A 24,908-nucleotide genomic window follows, 5' to 3' on the forward strand; every position below is an offset into this window, starting at 1 on the left:
CCAAATATACATCATGTCAGTGTTGGAACAGTGGTCTGCAAGTTTTCTGTAAACACACATCACCATTCATGTGTGCTAACACTTTCTCCTTTACATTTAAATGTTGCAATTCATTTTGTTATGGCAATAAACAATAACATTTGGTTCTGCTCTTAAAAATCAATTAAAAATCAATTAGTAATTGATATATAAACTGAAATGAAGCAATACAATTCAGTAGTGGTGCTGCATTACTTCATATTATGTGTTCTTTTGTGTCCACTGCTCAAGTTTAAATTCATATATTAAAAAAAAAACCCAATACCAAAGACGCATCGGTCTGTGATATGCCACAGAGAATGACCTGAAAGTCCCATCATTCACTTTCATAAAGAGTTTACTCATACTTATGAATTATGTGTGCATTTCCATTTTGTAAACACAGGTCAGCGTTTAGTTTTGTTCAGTTTTAATACTTAATAATTACACACCAATGTTCATGAAATTTCAACTGGTCATGTCCTATTGGCCGTAACCATTTTTATCCGTTTATCTTACATACCTGTTTAGCATTTTAACATAATAAATATTACAAAATCCATATAGAATGTACACTGAAACTGGAACCCATAGTAAAAATAAAAACAGAGGAATGTGTCTGTTGAGTAGCTTGAGATGTGTAAAATGTATTGTTTAAGGAACGCAGTCTTCCTAGTGATGATGTAGGTGGCACAGTGTGAGTACAGCATTGTGGAAACTCCCTCAGCGCTGTAAAAAAAACCCTGTCTTCTCCTCGGAGCCGCCATAAAAAAAATTCCCCAGCAACAAGTTCCCCCTTCCAGCGAGGCCCACACACAGAGACAATAAAACAAATTGTGCAGTAGGCCCTATCGACAGCACGTGCCAAGACAAACTATCAAACCAGAGAAGCACTGGGCTTGGTGTACTTCCAAATACTCAGATACAACACCTTCCAACAGCCACTAGCTTTGGGCAAGCACTGCTTGTTTAGTCTGGGAGCCTCATAGTCTCTCAGCCTCAAAGAGCTAGATTCCAGCGATGTTAATGATCAATAGCCATGTCTATCATATTTCTGCTGTAAATTGTGGTTTGTGCTGGCAAAATGGTGAATGACGCTGGAAGAAAGTCTGCTTTTACACATGTAGTGGTTGACTAAGTAAACTCAATAAGAGTCCACGCTGTTGGCTACATGTTAATTTGTTGTAGAGGAGAATGGGGAAAATACCTAACACAGGCTAAACTTTTTAACAAGGATAGTTTTACATCGTTAAACTTCAAATTTAAGTACAAAGGGCTTTGGTTATCATCTGTTGTATTCCGAGAACAAGCTACATTTTTTAAAGCAATCTTAAAAATATTCGCTAAAATCAACACAGACTATGTTTAGGCCCAAAAGTACATTTTATGTTTATTTTAACGGCGGCCGCATGTTAGTGTCGCAGTCACACAGTTTCAGGGACCTGGAGGTTGTGGGTTCAAGTCCTGCTCCGGGTGACTGTCTGTGAGGAGTGTGGTGTGTTCTCTCTGTGTCCTTGTGGGTTTCCTCCGGGTGACTGTCTGTGAGGAGTTTGGTGTGTTCTCCGTGTGTCTGTGTGGGTTTCCTCTGGGTGACTGTCTGTGAGGAGTGTGGTGTGTTCTCCCTGTGTTTGCGTGGGTTTCCTCCGGGTGACTGTCTGTGAGGAGTGTGGTGTGTTCTCCCTGTGTTTGCGTGGGTTTCCTCCGGGTGCTCCGGTTTCCTCCCACAGTCCAAAAACACACACTGTTAGGTGGATAGGCGACTCAAAAATGACCATAGGTGTGAATACTCCATACAGCAGGGTTAGACCTAAGGGTGATGTTATACAACAGTCCTAGGGTCTGTGACATTCTTTGGAGAAAATATCAACAGAACATTCTATCACCAGGACAGTCACATATATGTTTAGAACATACAGTTCCTTTAAAAGAGAATGGGTCACTTGTTTTAACCATTTTTGCTTACTTCTATAGTCTGCCCCCTCCACCCCCAAACCCCTATTTGAGGTCTCACATTATTGCGGGTCCAGTGCGGTGGGAGGAGACACTCCGATGACCGGAGGTACAATTCCCCTGGTGTCAGAAGCCAAATTCAACTGGCTTGACTTCTTTCCAAGTTTGTGGCCTGGTATGTGCTCCCTCCAGATACACAAATATATGTGCCCAATTACTAAAAAGTGAGCTTTTCATAACTTCTGCTTTAACATGATGTTAGAACTAAGCTCTTCATAGTGAAAGGAGTACAGATTTATAAACTTAAATTCAATTTTAATGAAAGCTGTATTACAGAATATTTATATAACATATACTTCGGTTAGTGCTGATATTTGCTGTTGTAATTCGTGTTCAAGACCTCAAAGAGGATGTTAAAACTATCCTTTAAGCCTGCTAAAATGAACTGTGCCTCTAAAGTTGATGTGCATTTCCAATTCTGTTGGCCGAACTCTTCAGAAACTAGATCAAAACCAAGTTTATTTTCCCGCTCTCTCATACCGAAATGTGTGGGGAATCATCTGTGGTGTAGTGCTCAACACACTTGTGATTATCACATGTATTTCTAATCTCACTAAGACACATAATCCTGCTAATTCTCTGATTCCATGACATCACAGTGCAGTGAAGTCTGAAATGGTGGACACAGGTCTAAATCGGGTTTAAGTAAATGATGTGTAAAGAGAAAACACAAAGTGTTGATTGTTTATACAGCATTTCAAGGACTAAAGTCAGATGCGGACACTATTATTCATCCATTACTTCATTTTTTACTGTGACTGCTTCATCCTGTACCTGATTGCATATATACACAGATTCACTAACACCTAACACGCCACTTTTTAAAAACACAATACACATACTAACTAATTTTTGGACTGTACGTGAAAGCCGTAGCACACAGAAGAAACCCACGTAGACACGGGGTAATCCTCAAAGCCCTGTTCCACACGGCAGTGTACTAGTTCACTAAGATTGACTAATACTTAGGAAGGTGATGTAATAGATTCAAATATAGCAGCAGTACCAAAGAAACTATTAAAACTGGCCAAAATAATTACCATGAACCACAAAAGTTACAAGCAACAAAATTAGATTTTCTAATGCTGGATGACCACAGGGATTTCTATTTCCTGTTTCCCAGTAAAACAACTGCTCTTCTAAAGCACTGAAGTATGATATTTCTGTTGTTGTGAAAGAAGATCTCCTTGTACTAGGGTATGTTTGACCTGTGACATCGCCACTAAGTGCACATGGACAGTTCAATAGTGTAGCACAATAAAAAAAAAGTATATTAAATATATATATATATATATATATACATTTTTTACATAAAATGTAACAACAGCTTCTAAAAACGAGCCAAAATAAAATATATAATTGTAACATGATAAATAAATGTCAATAATAAAAGCCATCCTTGGCATTTAAGGAGTATTGCAGTGAAACAGGGTTATATAGGCAGTTTAGTAACCAAGGTACAGCCAAGTTAAACAAAAGCTGTTTCACTGCAACTCTGACTGAAAAATAAAAACCCATCCTCTACAGAGAAGCTATTTTATCAGTGATTTTAAGGACAAAAGTCAAAAGGATTACTACAGGAAAACTATTTAGCTTTATATGACTCTCTGAATAACTGTTAGAAATATTCCATCATGACACACTTAAAGGTGTGAACCGCACCTAGAAAGCTGTGAATATGAAGAACAAAACAACAGGTGTGTGTTTTATATGGACGCTTAAGTAGAAGGACATCTGTGTCAGGTTTAAACCCACGCAAGATCATCCTTCAATACAGAGCCTCCTCGGGAGCAGCAAAGCTGTGTGTATAACGTGCAGGTTCAAATACTGCATCTTCAGACTAAAAACAAAGTATTAGCTACAATATGTACTTATTAAACAAGTTAATACTAACATGATTTGCTGACAGCAAATGTGTATTACCGCATTTTATATTACATTATATATTCATTAGATTAGTTTTGTTTGTGATTCAAATGGCTACATAACTTTAACAGGAATAAAATATATTATTTCAAAACAATTATGGCAAAATGTAAGCGAACAGAAAGAAAACCGTTGCTTTTATATCAAAATCTATTTTTATATGTATTCAGTCTCTCTGAAAAGATCTGCTCTTATATATCATATTTAGGGGTGTGTGCAAACGTTGTAAACCTTTATATCAGGCAAATTAAATGCATTGTTTTGGTTTGTTACTGTGTAAAAGGCACTGTGGATTTTCTACTTCCTTCTGGAAACACATAGCATGAATACCCAACTAGAACGTTCTAAAAAAACAACAGTAAAAACATGTGCAGGAAAACCACATGAAGATGTTTGCCTAATTATTTAACTGCAAGTCAAACAACGCGAAGAGGCTAAATTTCATACCTTAATCAATCATCATTACAACTTGATCTGTCTATCTTCTGTTAGGAGACACCACTGCTAAATATAACACTTTTAAACAACAGGAACAGTAGCCAGAGCAGTCTGAAAGCACTCGGCCTGCTGAACTTTGTGCCTTTCCCAGTGCACAGGGAGGAAGTTGCCCTACAAATCGGAATCCCTGACCTTCCTGTGCTTGTTTACAAAAGCATAAATGAATACGAAATGTTTGCTCCACGCTTTTGAAAAGTGCCAGAGTCAAATGGGCCTGGCACATGTTTTCATTTGCCTGACTGAAGGTCCAGCCTGACCGACAGAGATAGCGTACTGTGAGCGGACTTTGCTCCATGGCCTGACATCAGACCACAGCCGGATCAAAAGGGTGTGAAAATTAAAACCTAAGACTCAAAGAAGCATCAGGCCAGTCTCTAACGTCTGTGCTGACCGGTCCTGTTATTTCAGAAGGACACGGCGACTGAAGTCAGGCTAAAGTTCTTCAAAAGTGCTTTCATGAGATTCTCAGAACACACTTTTCTTGAACTGTAATTTCATTCATAATTTTGTTGCTGAGGTTATAAAAAAACCTCTTTTATCAAATAGTGCAGTTGTTGTATGAAATGGAAAAGAATCCGAACAACAAAACTGAGTTTAACTGTGGTGACCTCCCAGTTTTAAGAGGGGGAATTTTTCAGTTCCTTCAGAACATAATGGCAGAAAGTTGCTTATGACATGCTACAATTTCCTCCGAGCATGATTCCCAACCACAACAGACAGATTTTCAAAGACATGCCCTCTACATGTGCTGCACTTTCCTGTAAGTAATAACAGCTCCCCTACAGAACAGTAGCAGGCTGGGTGCTGTTTAAAAGGCATGCCATGGCTGCCTCTGCTCAAGGCCAAGAAGATAACCCAATAAAACCATGCATCTTGTCTAGTGTTACGTGGAGTTTCTCGCCTAGTGTTACACGTTGTTTCTATGGTGTCCTGTATTCACCCCACCTGGTTTTTAAGGTGGCGTAGTGATTTAAAAAACATCATGACTAAAATGGAAGGAATCCATAGTCCTAAAACCAGCACCACATGATACAGAGATCAGAGAAACCAAACATAGCTTTTACAGCCTCCAGCGCAAGGTGAGATTTGGGGAATGAAATTAACCAAGAAAGGCTGGAGTCTGGTAACACTGGAACATGGCTAGGGCTAGTTATAAATACCTGCTATGGCAGATGGCCCAAATGACCGCAGTATTAGAAATATCAAATGACACATGCTGTTGACAAATGTTCATGCGCTATAGACAAACACAGACAGGCATGTATTAAATGTGTCAATATCCAAAATGTTGTAAAACTGAAACTAGGTCTGTCACTGGAAACAAAAGGGAATCTGTGTCTTTTGTGCTTTGTTTTGCATGTTCTGTGTGGTTTGGGACTAGAGCTTTAACAGTTTCCAGTGTGCACTCTTTATGATCACGGATCTCTTGCTGAAAAGACTTACAAGGCAATAAGAAAATGTTAAAAAGGTGTTGGCTTTGAACGAACAATTCACTGGTTTAAAAAGACAAATTAAAAATTAACCAAAGCGCTTTAACTGGAGGCTGTGAAAAACAAACGTGAGTGAATAAACAATACTAAACTTCCCCTTACACACACAATAACTGTCTGAAAATAACATGTCATGGTTCTGTTCTCCTACCTAGTATGTGGTTTCATTGTCTCTGTATCGAGAGTCAATAGTCAGGATACCCTTTTCCATGTACACTGCATGTGGACCAGAAACGTTTCTTCCAAACGAAACTCACAGAGTATTTACTTCATAAAAAACATCACGAGTACCAACAGAGTCTAAGGCCTGTGTTACGTGATTGGTTCACTACGGAACTGTTAACCTTCAAGCTCATAATTACTTATCTTTTGCTATATTATTATTACTATACAATCTTGTACTTCATGTCATTGTTCATATTAAACCAGATTCATCACATTACTTCCTTTTAAGGACATGATATTTGTTTCATTGTTATTAACCATTGAATTGTAATTACCGCTGCTTAACATCTTGAGATTACTGATCACTTCACCAGGCACTGGGTGGGCAAATAATATTAACCAATAAATCCAAGTCTCGCGTACATATTCCAATCGGCACAACCTTCAAGTGGGAGAAAATATTCTAGTTCACATTTTAAAATCACAAACAGAATTTAAATACTAGTGTCAGCTAGAAAAGTAAAGAACATATATTTACAAAAAATGTATCGATGATGAGAGCAGTTTCTAAGGGTTTACTGAAACCAGAATGTTACCATAAATGCTCACTAGAACTGACAAGAAGTTTTCAGTGACAGATATCAGAGACAGATAGCATGTCTTACATGTTCAGCTGCTCCAGGGTGGACAGAGAGGTGCTGGAGGCTCTGAAAGTAGCCCTGGTCTGCCTGTCCCTGGGCAAGGGATTCCACTTTTACTACGGCTAATTCAGGATGTGTCACTGGACGCTTGGCTACGAGCTCCAGCCAGGCCTCAAACTTATATAAGTGAACCAGGCCGGTGAATTAAAAAAGGTGGGGGTGCTGGGGTGGGGTGACAAGCGGTTTAATTTGGAAAGTGCTCTTTCACTGCTATGTCACACGCCCATGTGAGTACTAAGAGACCCGACTTCCTTCCCCTGGCTCCCCGGCTCAGAGGCCACTTCCACGATCTTGAGTTTGTGTGTGTGTGTGTGCAGAAGAAGGAAACCTTCATCAAAACATTTCTATCCTTATGAAGCTAAACCGTGGTGTACCTTGGTGTACAGATGGATTTGATATAAAATGGTGCCCTACAGAGACTTTTCTATACAGTGGTGATCCAATCCACAACACTAACATTAGCATTTTCTTTACTGTCCATTTTAAATATATCTAATGCTGATTATGGTAAGTTAGTGGTAAATATGCCAAAATAAGTTTCCTTCTGAGACTATTCTGCCTTGTAGCTTACCCAGCATGAACCTCGCTCCCCTCAAAATCCTGTCTTAGAACTACCATAATGTAATAAACTCCCTCAGGCCACATAACCACTGTGAACAATCCTGATTCTGCATTTTCCTCTAGATTATTGCACATTCTCTACTTCTTAACCATTAGATTACACAGGCAAATCGGTAGAACAACACCTTGCTTCAGTTTGATGAAGGAATTATACGTTTACTTTGAAGCTACTAGACTGTAGTTGGTGCCCTGATACATTTTCCTGCTTTAAACATCATTGTTAACAGTTTAGTAGTTCAGTATCAAATATGAATCAAGCATAGAAAGAAACAGAAGGAAAACTGTCAGAAATAACCATCTAAAAATACGATGTGAAGCGGAAGGCATTGAAGTCGACATGAAAAAAACACCAAATATTTAAACCTTTTAGAAGGCTTCAGAACTCTGATATGATCATCCACTAACAATAAATCACAACATCTTAATAACAACAAAAATATGCTGATCCAGGAATAGTCATTTTTTTACCCCAAAGGTTTTATGTGACATGTGGTAATTATATAATAATAAAATAATGGCACATTTATTACTTATAAATTAAAAACAAAAACGACCGGCAAAGTGGCGCAGCTTCAAGGACCTGGAGGTTGTGGGTTCAAGTCCCACTCTGGGTGACTGTCTGAGGAGTTGTATGTTCGATCCAAAAACACACGTTGGTATGTGGACCGGCTATTGAGTGTGTGTCGCCCTGCGAAGGTCTGGGTGTGTTCCTGCCTTGGGCTCCGGACCTGCCGCGACTCTTAACTTAATTAATGGTTACAGACAATGAATGAAATCATTAAATGAACTAGGGAGTGAGTACAGATGAGTGCCTTTATCATTTAGGTGACTAGTCTTTGTGAAAGCTGGGAATTAACTGAGCAGTCACAGCCTGAGAACTGTACAGTTTTCCACTCTGTGGCCGTTTTGTGTAAAGTGTTATGAAATATTTAAACTGTAAGACCTCCAGATGACTCAAAATGATACTAAACAGATACAGAACTCAAGAGAGCTGCAAATACTGTACGTAGGTTTTACACTGTACATTTGGTACGTGCTGATGTCATCATGCAGATTCTGCTGTAACCTTTCCCAGCTGTACAATAATGTTTTATCACCAGTGAGGAAGATGATGACTATAGGTCTGATATCATACTGAGACAGTGAGCTGGAGGCTGATTATGAACCTACACCGGCCCCACATCTGTTTCACAGACGCCTATCGATGCTGTCATGAGGTTTTTGCACGACCTGTGACTGTATACTGACTTCACACCTACATTCCTTATCTATATAGCATACCGACAGGCAGCTCTTCAGTACCTACTACGACTAGGACAGCAAGAGCCAATCCCTTTAGGCCTAAAACCGTTGCAGAATTTGCTGCTATATAAATGGTAATGTCACTGAGTCATGTTTTTGACAAGAACATGACGTCTAACATAGCTGGCATCTGCCTCTATATCATGTGTAGATCCTCACGTAAGTGTTTTGAGAGCTATGCTGTGTCTACTTCTCCTGTATTACTTAATACGGTGAGTTTATATTTGTAGTTTGATTCCCTCAAGGATATGATATGCTGCAGCATTTTAGTCCTGGTGCATGTAGCATTCTGAAATATCAGACACTGAACCAAAATAAATAAACATGAAAAACTGACGACCTTTCCACCGATGCAAAGTTGGGGGAAATTTGCGTACCACATGACCTTGAGTGGCTTTTTTTCCCCAAACTTGTCAGGTGTAGTTTGTGTATTTTTAATTGCAGTCAGCTCAGCTCCTGAATAACTGATTTAACTCTCCCTTTCTTCAAATCAGAGTCAGAGATTTCTAATTGGTGGCAGGTAACTCTTTACGAAAGAGAAGAGCAAGAGCCTAGAGCTGTTTGTGATACAAAACTCAGTTTAAGACCGAATTTATCCTGTTGCAGAAAAAGCCATCAAATATCAAAGCCGGTACCCGAATGACTCAGTTCATTTGCTGGAGAGTTTGTGGCTACACGGCCAGCAGTTTCAGTGAGGTGAGCTTTTGACTTGGCCAGGAGCCTGAAACAGCTGCTTGGCAGTCTGCTTCTGCATTATGGCCTACAGCAGTCTAACGTCCTCAGACAGACCCATCAAGATCTACGCTGTCTACTGTTCCAATAACCCCTCAACATTAGACAGCTGGTGAGAACAGTGACACCAATGATTGACACAAGTTCTCACAGAAAGTACCTAAGAAATCTTGAGACGAGCATGGACATGGCTGAATGTTGTAGCTCATCAGAGGTGAAACTCCATTGAAGTCATGCGGAAAACCAGTTCAGTACAAATCATCACCTGGTTAAAAAAAAGTACCTATATTATTCTCAGATCAATGCCAATGAGAGTTTGCGGTAACACAAACTGTGGTTGACCATGTGTCTAGTAATTGTTCCGATCGTCCTATGACATCAACACATCACTGACACACATCTAACTTGGGAAGTACCTTACTTATCTGGAGAGATGCACAAAAAAACTGTTTAATAAATCTGATGACATGTGTGACCATTAATTTAACCTTCTATCTCATCTGCATAGACCCTTCTTGTGGTTAAACTGGAAACTTGTTCCCTTTACTGCACATGAAGGTGGCTGTAGGTGGATGGACGGACATGTGTTTTTTTGTTTGTTTATATAGCTTTCTAAAATTATGCGATCATATTAAGGGGAGTGGCGGCACGGTGGCGCAGCAGGTAGTGTCGCAGTCACACAGCTCCAGGGACCTGGAGGTTGTGGGGTCGATTCGTGCTCCGAGTGACTGTCTGTGAGGAGTGTGGTGTGTTCTCCCTGTGTCTGCGTGGGTTTCCTCCGGGTGACTGTCTGTGAGGAGTGTGGTGTGTTCTCCCTGTGTCTGTGTGGGTTTCCTCCGGGTGACTGTCTGTGAGGAGTGTGGTGTGTTCGCCCTGTGTCTGCGTGGGTTTCCTCCAGGTGACTGTCTGTGAGGAGTGCGGTGTGTTCTCTCTGTGTCGGTGTGGGTTTCCTCCGGGTGACTGTCTGTGAGGAGTGTGGTGTGTTCTCCCTGTGTCTGCGTGGGTTTCCTCCAGGTGACTGTCTGTGAAGAGTGTGGTGTGTTCTCTCTGTGTCGGTGTGGGTTTCCTCCGGGTGACTGTCTGTGAGGAGTGCGGTGTGTTCTCTCTGTGTCTGCGTGGGTTTCCTCCGGGTGACTGTCTGTGAGGAGTGCGGTGTGTTCTCTCTGTGTCGGTGTGGGTTTCCTCCGGGTGACTGTCTGTGAGGAGTGTGGTGTGTTCTCCCTGTGTCTGCGTGGGTTTCCTCCGGGTGACTGTCTGTGAGGAGTGTGGTGTGTTCTCCCTGTGTCTGCGTGGGTTTCCTCCGGGTGACTGTCTGTGAGGAGTGTGGTGTGTTCGCCCTGTGTCTGCGTGGGTTTCCTCCAGGTGACTGTCTGTGAGGAGTGCGGTGTGTTCTCCCTGTGTCTAAGTGAGTTTCCTCCGGGTGACTGTCTGTGAGGAGTGTGGTGTGTTCTCCCTGTGTCTGCGTGGGTTTCCTCCGGTGACTGTGTAGAGTGTGGTGTGTTCTCCCTGTGTCTGCGTGGGTTTCCTCTGGGTGCTCTGGTTTCCTCCCACAGTCCAAAAACACACGTTGGTTGGTGGATTGGCGACTCAAAAGTGTCCGTAGGTGTGAGTGTGTGAGTGAATGTGTGTGTGTTGGCCAGTGAATGACTGGCGCCACCTCCAGGGTGTATTCCCGCCTTGCGCCCAATGATTCCAGGTAGGCTCTGGACCCACCACGACACTGAACTGGATAAGCGCTTACAGATAATGAATGAACGAATGAATTAAGGGGAGTATATGATTGTCAAAAAATCCAATATAAATATAAACAATTAAACCTAGGTCCAATACACTGTACAATAATAATTACAAAAATTCCCGTTTTGTTGTAATGTGTTGTGGTTTGATTAAGGCAAAAAGGAAAGAAGCACTAAACTTTTTACTGTTCAATGATCAACAGTACTCCATTTTCTCCATTTTTCTTTCTTAATTATCATCATATATATCACTATCAGATCTTTTATGATTTAACTCATACATTATTCATTCATTCATCTTCTGTTAGCATTTCATCTTGATCAGGCTCACACACACCCACACACAAACTGTGGGCAATTTCACACTCTCACTCTTAAAATGTCACACAGCCAATCGACCTACTAACGTGTTTTTAGGACTGTGGGAGGAAAGGAGGCACACCGAGGAAACCCACACAGACACATGTAGAACACACTGAACTTAGACAGTGACCCGAGGTGGAGGCAGGACCCTATCACCTTGGAGCTGCGTGTGAGGGGCACTACTTGTAGCTACCACCACCATGCTACAGAAAATAATCATTTTAATAACACAATGCCACAAGGCGACTAAATATAATCTCTGCACTGTGTATGGGCCAGTTTTCCAGACACAGATTAAGCCTAAACCTAGACTGGTATTGTATTATTATAATTTATGTTAATTATATTCTGTTTGTTTGCTCTAATGGTGACCATATATCTACATTATCAACATTAAGGAATAAATATATCATATACAAACTTTTATCACCCGCACATCACCCTCTGACGGTCACTGGTTTGGGAGCAGGTCCTCGGTAAACATGCTTTGTCCAGTTAAACTTGCCGTCCACGGACACAGGACAGAAAAAGGCTGGAGTTTTATAAAGAGAAGAATCTAGAACAACCCACAGCGGCTCAAAGAAAACAAACAGAGCTAACACCACCAGAGCTCAGACACAAACAGCTCCTGTTTCCTCCAGAGGCTCAGTCTGACTCTGAGACACCTTTAAGGAGTTGTGTGTAGTTAACGGTAGCTTACAGACCCAAGTATTTAAAGAGAAGCTAAAGCCTGTGTGAAGTTCTTCAGCGACACTGAAAGTGACCTTCTCATGAACGTGTCGTCAGTTTTAACGGTTTTCCACGATTGAAAGAGTAAACCCGGTCCAGAGTTTGAACATAGGATACGGTTTACAAAGTAAATATATATATTTAGAGCTCTATAAAGGGTTTAAAAAACGCAGTGTAAGTCGGTCAAAGCAGTGTTATATCCAGGTCGCGGACAGGAACACTGTGTTTCTGTCGCCTAACGTGAACGTTAGTTTACATTAACTTACCGCCACAGAAAAAGACGAAGTGGAGAACATTTTCCGAAACACCGCTTCAGTTTCTCTTCTCACAGCCCCCGGTCTTCTCGAAAAGTCGTCAAACAAAAGAGGAAAAGGGATATATCACTACAAAATGAAGTTTAAAACAGTTTCACTGGCCAGTAAACTTCATGTTGGAGATGAGGTCATCGAGGTAAAAATAAAGCGATGGCGTCATTCGAAACCAGCCAGTCCCACAGCGGACTGAAGTGAAGGGAAAGGCCTGAGAGAAACTACAGCTAAACTGACACTTCCTCGACCTGAACACCATGGAAGAACTAATTTAACATACTCGCCATTAAAAGCATTCACCGGCTAAAACCCCCGAAGCGCTACGGGATGTTAGTAAAGTACGCTAAGTTCCTAAATAGTCTGCGCTAGTTGGGCTCTATAGGCCCATTGGCTAACACGGGTTTAGAGCTGGGGGAGGAGCTTCACCGTCTCGCTCTCTCAGGCAGACACACTGCTTTAAAGAGCAGGTCTGTGGAGATACGTTTTAATCAGAAATAGACTTTTTCAGCGTAAATTCTCAAGGGTCAAACGATTTTTTCCCATGGGTGCCTAATATATAAGTGTTTTGTATTATCTTTTCAACCTTTGTGGCTGTCTGACAGATTAAAATAAAACCTGGTTTAAATTCACGTCATCACCCTCCAAAGAAAAACCACATATCTCCGTTTTAGTCGATTTCTAGATTACCACATCATTTGAAAACAGAAACTCTCCATCACGCTGTGTGGTATTTTCCAATAGTGGTATGGACCAATAGCGATGCTAATAATAATGCTAAATGATTTTAAATGGACTTCGGTTGAAATGTAAGGTTATTCTCCTATAAAGTTACTAAATTGGAGATTTATTTATGTTTTTTGGACAGTGAGGAGTGTAATACCCTGGGTTTTTGTTATGTTTGTGCACTTTTCATTCATTCATTATCTGTAACCCTTATCCAGTTCAGGGTCGCGGTGGGTCCAGAGCCTACCTGGAATCATTGGGTGCAAGGCGGGGACACACCCTGGAGGGGGCGCCAGTCCTTCACAGGGCAACACAGACACACACATTCACTCACACATACGGACACGTTTGCGTCGCCAATCCACCTACCAACGTGTGTTTTTGGACTGTGGGAGGAAACCAGAGCACCCGGAGGAAACCCACGCAGACACGGGGAGAACACACCAACTCCTCACAGACAGTCACCCGGAGTGGGAAACGAACCCACAACCTCCAGGTCCCTGGAGCTGTGTGACTGCGACACTACCTGCTGCGCCATCGTGCCGCTTAAAAACTTGGTTAGAGATGCCACGAAGTAGGTGGGATTAACCGTATATGTGTTGTAAGGCCACTAGGACCTCTTCCATCCTTGTCAAGGGGAGTGCTAACCTTCTCTCCTTTCATACAACGCTGTTTGTGCACTGTTATTTGATATTTTAGGTTGGTGAATCTCTGTCCTCCACCATGAGAAAAAACATGATTTTACATCTGGTGTTCAGATGAAACCAAAACCACTTCAAAATCAGTCAGCCATTCATCCAGTCAGTCCGGCCCTCACTCATGAGCACAGCTAATCAGTCGGCCACCTTTTAACTTTTTATTTCAGTCAGTCACTAAATCAAATAGTCAGTTAGTCAATAACTCAGTTGGCCGTTCTGTCGGTCCCTCTTCCAGTCTGTCATTATCTCAGCCAAGCAGTCAGTCACTTAGCTGGTCAGTCACTTACTCAAACAATTCAACTCATTCATTCATTATCTGTAACCACTTTTCCAATTCAGGGTCGCAAGGTGGGAATACACCCTGGAGGGGGCGCCAGTCCTTCACAGGGCAACACAGACACACACACACACCTACGGAAACTTTTGAGTTACCAATCCATCTACCAACGTGTGTTTTTGGACTGTGGGAGGAAACCGGAGCATCCAGAGGAAACCCACGCGGATACAGGGAGAACACACCACACTCCTCACAGACAGTCACACGGAGCGGGAATCGAACCCACAACCTCCAGGTCCCTGGAGCTGTGTGACTGCGATACTACTTGCTGCCCCTCGGTGTTAGCTGGTATCACTGGTATCTTCTAATCCTGTTTGTACTGGCTAGGGTGCATTCTTTGGATAGATGACAAAGCACTTATTTTCCAGTTGCTCTGGATAAGGTCATCTGCTAAATCCTATAAATGTAAATGTAGGTTCATACCCAGGACCCTGAGATCCCTGAGATCCTTGTCTTAACGTTCTGTTTCAGTTTCAGCTCTTTCCACAGATGTTGAATATTAGGACACACAGTGGGTGGCTTTAGAATTGTTTGATGTTTTTTCTCTCATCCATTTTTGTGAACTGAGGAGTGTTTTGCTTCATTGTCTTCCTGGAGGACCCATGACCTGTGACTGAGATGCAGCCCTCTGGCACTGGGATGTGTGTTTTGCTGTAGAATATCATGATAGTCTTCTGATTTCAGATTCAAGTTTAAAGCACCCAGTGTATCATTATAATTATTATTATTACTATCACAGCTACTACTACTAATAACAACTATTAGAAGAAGCATCACAACAATAATACCAATGTTACCCCCATCTCCCTCAATACAGGCCTTTGCAGCTGTTTTTATAGTATTGAAAGATCAGGTTGTCTTCTGTCTGCAACCCGCTGAACAGTATCAAAGCGCTCAGAGCAAACCACATGCTGAGCTGAGCTTCATGTCCCTCATGGCATCCTCACTTTGATATCAGAAAGGGGCATAAAAACATATGTTGCCTAAAGGAAAATCAATACAAGCGCAACCCTTAGAGGAATACTCTTCAAATCGTGGACGCTGCTATCTCTATTTGTGGTTCTATTCATCGTAGGCTTTTGTGAGACATGTTTAAGATGGATATGTTCAGGTTATAGATGTTCAGTCTCTAACTACATCGTTAATCAATCTTATGTTCTTAAGATTCATTCATTCATTCATTGTCTGTAAGCACTTATCCAGTTCAGGGTCGCGGTGGGTCCAGAGCCTACCTGGAATCATTGGGCGCAAGGCAGGAATACACCCTGGAGGGGGCGCCAGTCCTTCACAGAGCAACACACACAGACACACACCTACAGACACTTTTGAGTTGCCAATTCACCTACCAACGTATGTTTTTTTTGGACTGTGGGAGGAAACCAAAGCACCCACGCGGACACGGACAAGAAGCCTGACACTAGTGTTTATCTTACTATATTTTCGTTAACATTTTGTGTTTTTGTAGCTAGTTCCAAATGTTTTTTTTTATTTTATAACTAGCTATTTACAGTATATGATTGGTTATCTGCAATCTGCAGCTCTGTTGTGAAGTACTAGCATTTTTACAGATCATTTTCAAACATGTATCTTCTGTAAAGTTTGTTTTATTTTAATGAAATCAGTAATTCCAATCTTCTGAATGGTGGTTTCAAAGGTTTAATGTGTGGTGTGCATCCTGGAATTGAAAGCTCACAGCATGAACAACATCTGGAGATAACACAAGTGTTTTCATCCAAAGAATGTGGCTCGGAGCTGGAAGTAAACATAAGGGATTTAAAAATCAAAGGACTACATGCAACATAATTAAACCAAACTTTCTGGGATACCACAGACATATATAGATTATTATAGATATGTATTTACAGGGTTATAATCTTACCGTATGTTTATATACCCAGTTTGTCAATGGTGAGAACTCCCATAGGACCACCACAGAGCACATGTATGATTTGGGTGGTGGATCATTCTTAGTCCTGCAGTGACACTGACATGACAATGGTGTGTTAGCGTGTGTCGGGCTAGTACAAGTTGATCATTTATGTCAACACTGCTGGACTGCTCACCTTTTGGTTTGGAGGTCCAGCCACCTGTGGGCAACATCATGTCACCACTGAAGAAGGACTAGAAGAAGACTAAAACAAAGCGTGTAGCAACCAATCAACTACTATATCTGACTTTGCTATTACAAAGTGGGCCAACAAGGCAGGTGTATCTAATACAGTGGCCAGTGTTTCAAAACTCCAGCAGTACTGATGTGTTTGATCCACGTACACACCTACAGCACTTCTGTGTCTGATCCACTCATACGAGCCAACACACACAAACACACCAGCATCATCAAACAGTGAATTACAGTAAAGACCAAAGATTACAGTCCCTTAATTAGTTGCTTCATTTGGGGAGGATAATTGTGGACAAAATTTTGTTTCGTGGTTTTTTTTTTCCTCTAAATGTCATCACTTTAAAAACACCTGGTCTGTGTTGCGGGTGTCTAGCAAACAGCATAAAATACTGTTCTGGGTAAAAAGGCCTGAGAGAAGACAGAAGGGGTTTTCATATTGGAGCAATTAATGTGCATGGTTAACTCGGACTATTCAATGCGAATGAAAGACTGGAATCTCTGTAATTGTCAGGCGACATTAGACACAGTGACCAGCTGAGAACACAGAGAGTCCAACAGAAGGGCTTGGTGGTTAAAGAGTGTGTGGAAACTTAACTGAGAGACTCTGCGTATCCTTTTCTAAAGGAACTAAAGGAACAAGTAAAATCAGAGCGGTTTTACATACACAGTATATAATTTCTGGTAACACTTTGAATTACAGCCCACTAAATACTGGGTAAGTACAGAATATGTACCTGTTAAGTAAGCCCTAAGACAATATAAGTACTAAGTAAAGGGTATGATAGTAGAAATATGAGGTTATTACTGGTATCTTACAATTCATTTAATAATTTCTTCATTAGTCAACTATGTACACATAATGCCTCCATACATACAGGCTAAACAGTGTCAAATATCTGTATGTGAAGTATGTGATGATGATTATTGTGGTAAATAACACGTCCTGAACCTAATGAGTACAAAGCAGTAGCTGACCATGTCCTTCTCTGTAGGTGCACTGTAAATAATTTTAAAGGATCTATAATTACATTCAGAACTGAAGTGAATTCAAAATAGTAGCTGCATTCCTTACTTATAAAAAATGACTAATTATAATCATACACAAGATAATATGTAAAATATCCTATGCCAATCCATTAGCGCTTCTTCCTACTGGCAGCCCCATCATTTCTATTGTTCAAATACTACAGCTACACCCTAAGGTTTCTGTGACCGTTTATGATCCGATCAGCAACCAGCTTCCCTTAACGTCTACTGTTACTCATTGAGCCCATCACATGAGTATCCAAAACACCCACTGTATCACTAGCTCTTCACAGGGGTCACCTCCCTTCGTCAGTGTTTCACTGAATGAAGCCCATGACACAATAACCGTAAATCCACACTGGCCTCCCAGGTGACTAAGGCTTTACCTAGCCCTACTGGCACCGTTAATCTTTATTTCTCAACTAAACTTGTGAGTAGTAGCTCCAGTACCCCTCTCTAATACCATGCCCCACTACTTAAACACTGTGGCCATGTGTGGCCACTTCCTTATAGCCTTGTTCATAGTCCTGTCCATCCTCTCTACTTCTGTGATGGATACGTCATAATCAGTCAACGACAATCTAATACGAGGCAGTAAGCCAACCTGCAGACACCACAATTTCAACTTCCCTGGCAGACATGATCTATCAATGCTATCAATAGCCTTCACCTATTCAGCCTTTGTTCCCACAGCTTGGTCAGTATTGTTTAACGCTGCACTATTCCATCTACCTAAACTCTTCACTGGTCTCTCCAGTACTGTACGAATCATTTCTCGCTTAATGCTAATGGTGAAATCATACATCCAGTCATTATACCTTTATCTAACAGCGGCCATGACGTGGTTTTATACCTTTCCCCACACCTCTACACAGTAAGTCATGTATGGATTTATGAAAGTACAGTACAGTTATGTAGTGAGCTCTTGTTAAATATATATTTAGTTTTATACAGTATTCCAATGTTATAGGCATTTTGTTGTTACATTATTAATATGTAGTAAACTGCCGAACTAGGTGCTCATTATTACACCTGTGACTATGTCTGAGGTCTAATTTTACAGAAAGGTGTCATTTTCTGCTTTGGATACAATGGGAAAATTCAAGCACCTCATCAAAAACATACAAATAATAAAAAAATAAAATAAATAAATAACAAATTGTGTGGGTTCGATTCCCGCTCCGGGTGACTGTCTGTGAGGAGTTGGTGTGTTGTCCGCGTGGGTTTCCTCCGGGTGCTCCGGTTTCCTCCCACAGTCCAAAAACACACGTTGCAGGTGGATTGGCGACTCGAAAGTGTCCGTAGGTGTGAATGTGTGTGTGTGTCTGTGTTGCCCTGTGAAGGACTGGCGTCCCCTCCAGGGTGTATTCCCGCCTTGCGCCCAATGATTCCAGGTAGGCTCTGGACCCCCCGCGACCCTAAAAAAAATTGGATAAGCGGTTACAGATAATGGATGGATGGATGGATAACAAATTGTGGACCTCATCAAGTCTGGTTTCTCTTTAGCAGCAATTTCCACAAGCATCAGTAGAAAAATGTACATCAAAGACCAAAAATGAAAAAGAAAATCAAGTACCAGATTGTCTACATCCACCATCAAAAGAGTGCCAAATAGCCCTGAAAGGCTGCCATGCATGAAGGAAGCTCCAAAACCCACAGTACAAAAGCCACGCTGAAGTTACACATGATCCCCAAGTCAAGGACCTAATTTTTTTAGGAGTGTTCTCTAGTCAGATGAAAGTGAACACTTTGGCTATAATGATTAGCTCTATGTACAGAGGAAAACAGTATAGTGTATTTTCTGCCATTCTGAAAACACAGGAGCAATGAATGGCTTTAATATATTACAGTGAAGCATGGCAATGATTGGCAAACAATAATTTTGAAGCAGTAATTTTAAGGTAAAGTCACTACCTAGTATTCTTTTACAGTCAACAAGGTGTTAATGTTTCTTTTGAATGTCTTTGTACTATGTACATATGACGTTTATGAGTTTTAGGGCCACAGCATTAAAAAAAAATTCTGAGAATAAAAACAGAATTCTGAGAATGAAGCCGGAATAACTCCTCAGAGTTATATAAAGTCAGAGAAATTTAGAGAAAGAAAAAGTGTGAATAATTCTGAGAATATGTCGGAATGATTCTGAGATTAAAGTTGGAAACATTCTGAGAAAAAAAAGTGTGAATAATTCTGAGAATATGTCAGAATGATTCTGAGAATAAAAAAAGAAACATTCGCAGAAAAAACGCAGTGTATCTGAGGAATGCAGTGTATCGCTGAAGTCATACTATGGTATAGATTTCAGGAATAAATACTAAATGTGGGCACATCAGGACCAGATTGTGATTAGTATTTGAATGTGAATTTGAACAGCCCTAAAACTCCATTGTAAGGTAAACCATTAGCCTACTGGACAGAAATAGTTTTTTTTTTCAATGTAAATAAATGTTTTAAAAAATCAAATTTAGAAGTCTGATTGTGAAACTGGGAAATACCATTTTTGCATTTTGCTTGCTTTTGCAAATTGCACCCGAAAGGCAGACAAAGTCGTGTTTACCACTGGGAAACTCGGGTTTCTAGAGGATACCTGAGTTTACGAGATGTGATATATATCGCGACTTCTTCCCATTAAGAAAACGGCAAATATGCGTTTGTATCGTTTCAAAATGGTGTTGTTAGGACTCCATTTCCCAGGATGCATTGCGCACAGGAGGCGTGTCCCCTGATGAAAACAAGAAGCAAGAAGTGCCCTGGCGGAGACGATGCTAAAAACATTGGCTGAGTTCGGGGTGTAGTTCGAGAATTTTCTGGGCGGTTCGGCAAATATACAGTGGGAAACCGCATTTTACGGACCTTTACTTCATTATCAACCCCGTGGTCACACTGTCTGAAGAAAAGTGAAGCCGAGCGTGTGTGTGGTGAGGTGTTTTTCTGGGTGTTAGCGAACAAGCTAACTATCCCTCAGCGTGGCTCAGTCATTCAAGATGGATGACAGCAAGGTGAGGAACTCGAGCTGAGTCACATTTCTGAAGAGAAATCCGAGACAGGGAGGCGTTATATGTTTTGTGTCTTTTTCTTTTTTGTTGTTGTTGTTTTGTGAGCTGACCTAAGGTTAATCTGTGTCTGACAGCAGCGGAGATATACGGTTACTTCCTCTGCTACTCTGCTGTCTGGAGTTACCAGAAGTTTCTTCACCTGAACCCCACTACTATGCTATAATAACAGAACTCACAGCTAAATAGACCTAACATACCAGTTCACTGATCTGTTATCTGACTAACTAATAACACACACATATGTATATTAGTTTCTTCCACAGATGTAGATGTTAGTTTAAATCTGTGTGGCAGTCAGGTGGCTAACTTTGTCAGCTAATATGTCTGTGTATATATGCAAAGAGATGTACGTTGACCGATATAAGCAGTCAGTGCCCATGGCTGGCATGTCCACTTTGAAACTGCAGTGTTCCAAAGTGCACTGCAAACGGGTGAATTCACACAGCCAATGTTTCTTATGTCATAACCCTAAGAAACCAATCCGGTCAAAGTGGGGTGGGCTTTTGAACTGTAGGCCAGAAATGTAGTGGTGGAATACTGAATTAAGCTAAAGTCACTTAAGGCACAAGAGGATTTTTCTGGAAATAACTTCTAAATATGTAATTTTAATGAATGTATAAGTTATTAGGTGTTTAATTTGTTTGTAATGTATCTGATTAATTTAAATGAACTCTTACTCGACTTTAAATTCAGTGTTTTGATAGACTAAGGAAACTCTTGTCATGAACATACAGCAGTGTACAAATGTCTCAGTGAGCTGAGCACTGCATAAAAGCCATTTAAATTGTGATTTATATAATAAAAGTTTTCTTTAGTTCATGTTTTCTTCATCCTCTTGATATATTAGCATAATTAAGAACCAATTTCCCATATCAGGGAGATATTCCACAAAGCAGAATTTCTCAGTTTAGCCAGATACCATAAGCGTAAATTCAAAGGTGTCCAATAAGTAAAGACTTTCATACTTAACAGTCCTCAACTTTGGACGCAAGTTATCAAGCTAAATCATTAATCCTGCTTTGTGGAATTCCACCAGGTGTTGGACAGTGAAGTTGCCAGAAAGAAAGTTTTGGAAATGGTTAGAGGAACAGAGTGACATGCATCCAAGCACTGCTTATTTTATGAGTGTTACTTACTTATGTTTAAATATTAGTGATTTTCTAGGGGAATAATAACTTTCTACGAAGTAAACAACTTTGTAATTATAATGGTGTTGCAGCTAAAACTTCTGAACAATCACTTGTTAACTATGTTGGGTCCTTTTTACTATTAGCATAACTAACATAGGCCCTCACTTGTCTTTTGTAGATGGTTGGTGGAAAAGTCAAGAAACCAGGGAAACGTGGCCGTAAACCTGCCAAGATTGACCTGAAGGCAAAGTTGGAACGAAGCAGACAGAGTGCCAGAGAATGTCGTGCCAGGAAGAAACTGCGCTACCAGTACCTGGAGGAACTGGTGTCCAGTAAAGAGAGAGCTATCTGTGCTCTGAGAGAAGAGCTGGAAATGGTGGGTGCCCCAAGACATGTTCTTGAGCTTTAACACTTATTTTTTTACACCCTGCATTAGTATAAGTTTCTTGTCTGGGCCAAATCTGGGTATACTTTTCTGTAAAGTCAAACTAGATGCAATCTGACTTGACTTTACTTGACCTAGAGGATTGTGCAGTAGGAATTTTTCCTCTCCTTTTTTCCTATTGGACACATTTTGAATTCCGGCTTAAATTAACTGGCTCTAACATCAGGCAAAGCCCAGAAAGCCCTTGCTAATGGACGATGTGAACAACTGTTATCTTCAATTATTTTTAAGTCTGTAATGAGGAAGAACACACACCTTAACTAATCAACAAAACTCACTAACATATATTTGAAATCTGTAAAGAGTATGTTACTAAAATGTGTAAATTGCTGTTTTATTGTCTGTTAGTACAAGCAGTGGTGCTCTGCCATGGACCAGGGGAAGATCCCGTCCGAAATCAAGGCTCTTTTAACAGGAGATGATCAGAAAACCCCTCAAAGCACCAGCACCAAAACACCCAAAAATGGCAAATACAACTCAACAGGTATCAGCCAGAGTAAGTCAGTGTAGACAAGGTCACGTGGCTGTTAGATGTGGTCTCTGTATCATGGAGAAGACGAGAGAGTAGATGAATCATATAGAGCTGATATATATTAAACTCACTTTGTATGGAGGTACAGAGCAGCAGCCATATACCATCGACACAGTCTGGCTGGATTAGTTTGTGTGGTTTGGAGAAGACAGCGTGAGGAACAATTAGTCACTAAATATGAAAGTCCACAGTATTGTCTTTGTGCCCAACTTCGGGCCCTTGCATACCAAGAGGATTTCCAGTTATTCCCATCATTAATCTCGGACGTAGAACATGATGAAAACATGTTGTGTTCAGGGGGAAAAAATAGAGCGGAGTTTTGACTTCAATTCTTCTGGAATCCAAATTAATTGACAAAGAAGATTGTGGATACATGGCAACAAACATGTGCAATAATTCTTAAATACCATATACCCTTCAGAAAGAGAAAGAGAAAAAGACAAACACCTAGGGTGTGGCCAAAATGAGTTAGCTTTGCTCTAAGCACTTTAAAGAATCTTGAAGATTTACATAGCACTGGTTAAAGGTCTTATTTTTTTCTTTATTTTTTAAAGGGTGACACAAAGTAGAGGGTTGAGATCTATTTTTGGATATATTTATTTCTTTAACAGAAAGCACTTTTCATTTGACTTTTCCCAACTTGTTTTGTGGTCCAAATGGCATTTTTTGTAGAGAAATGGGTTTTGCTTTGCCTGGTTACATTTTTAGAGAAAATCTATTTACTATATCACCATATTATTTCTATTTTGAGCTGGTAGGAGTCCTCCATTTTCTCATTATAAGAATTTTATATTTTGCTTATACTACCTTCAGTTATGCACTTCCCCAAAAGTTTATCCTTTTTTTTTTGCATTCTCTTTAGCTTTTATATATTTTGCATTGTCGGAATAGAGTTAAATGTGTTTTCACATTTTCATAGAGGTTGAACGATGATGAATGTTAATAAGGTCCATATTATTGAACTTGCCAGCCACTGAACTATTTGAAAACACGTAAACTGAACAAATGATATTATTTATTTCTATTACATTTCTTAAATCAATGTTCTAAACCTACATATGTAATGTGGACAGTGCAATGCAAGTAACACTTGGTGTATCCATATTCTTGGCGTAATCAAAGTTTGTTGCATGTACAGCAAATTGATTACAAATCAGCGCCATGTTACTTTTAAAAGGCGTGGCACATTAAATTGGTTTATAACTTGTGGTTTTTAATATGTTGAGTAGGAGTGAAGTTGTCCAAAAATGTTTAGCTTTTATAAACTACACAAACTAATGTCGAATGCAAGACCAAGTCCCGGAAAAACAGGTCAAAAGAACATGACGCTTAATGACTGGATCCTCGCTTTGTCTCAGAATAAAGAGAAATTATGTTTTTAGCTGTTTTGTTTCCCCCATGTTCACACCTGTTCACTTCTAATGTGACATTATTTAGCACAAAAATATATATTTTTATATTTATATCTAAAGTTGTGTGTAGAAATGTTGGAGGATGCTGAAAAGATTTGTACATGAAACAAAAATAACATAGACGTGTAACTGCTTTGTTACCATAAATCTATCAAGAACCGAGATCGTTTGTCAATGTGTTTCCTTTCTCTACTCTTTGACAAGTTCAGCACAATCTTCATTTTTCTACGTATTCACCCTTCTGTACATTTGTTAGACATTTAGATACATTTCTTTTTTTACTATAAAATATATCATTTATGGCTATCGTCACTTTCCACAGAGACCTTTTTCTTCAAATTTGGAAACAGGCGAAAGTCCGATCTGTCGGGTGGTGAGCTAGTGCCTTGGGATCCACAGTCACACACAGCGTGATGCTACATATTTCTCAACTTACTTGTGTTTCTGATTTTTAATATACAGTTAAAATATCACCTCCGTAGGTCCACTATAAATTTACCTGCAGTATTTAATTATACAGGCTCAGAGAACTTGCTGAACATCCCATGTGTGTGGGTGTATGGGATGGGGTGTGACTGAGGGAGATGTAATGGCCAGTAAACCTCATGCACTGCCATGCCTCTATTACACAAGGGCACCTGCTGTGTTGAGAGTCGTGCACCAACCAAACTTATATCAGGACACTGGAGGTCCTTTGGTGGTCTCCAATGATTGGTTCCTCCTCTAAACAGTCATTAATTGTACACCTACTACCTGTACCTGTGTGATGATATTTCTGGTTAAATGCTACATTTAAAGTAGTTAAGGTACACGGTTAACATATTAAAG

The 24,908-nt window shown here is 40.4% G+C and overlaps 1 protein-coding gene and 1 non-coding gene across 2 annotated transcripts; one reads left to right on the top strand and one right to left on the bottom strand.

Annotated features, from left to right (window-relative positions):
* Positions 1-13,868: 13,868 nt before the first annotated feature.
* LOC136695974 (U6atac minor spliceosomal RNA) lies at positions 13,869-13,992 on the bottom strand. Its single transcript, XR_010802550.1, has one exon. It is a non-coding gene; the product is annotated as a U6atac minor spliceosomal RNA (small nuclear RNA).
* Positions 13,993-20,223: 6,231 nt separating this feature from the next.
* Positions 20,224-24,234, top strand: crebl2 (cAMP responsive element binding protein-like 2). The gene is made up of 3 exons (XM_066668939.1): positions 20,224-20,504; positions 21,870-22,067; positions 22,485-24,234. The coding sequence occupies exons 1-3, from the start codon at positions 20,490-20,492 to the stop codon at positions 22,644-22,646; spliced, it is 375 nt and encodes a 124-aa protein (XP_066525036.1). The 5' UTR covers positions 20,224-20,489; the 3' UTR covers positions 22,647-24,234.
* Positions 24,235-24,908: the final 674 nt, after the last annotated feature.

The sequence above is a fragment of the Hoplias malabaricus genome, chromosome 4 (assembly GCF_029633855.1).
Source record: "Hoplias malabaricus isolate fHopMal1 chromosome 4, fHopMal1.hap1, whole genome shotgun sequence".
Taxonomy (NCBI): Eukaryota; Metazoa; Chordata; class Actinopteri; order Characiformes; family Erythrinidae; genus Hoplias; species Hoplias malabaricus.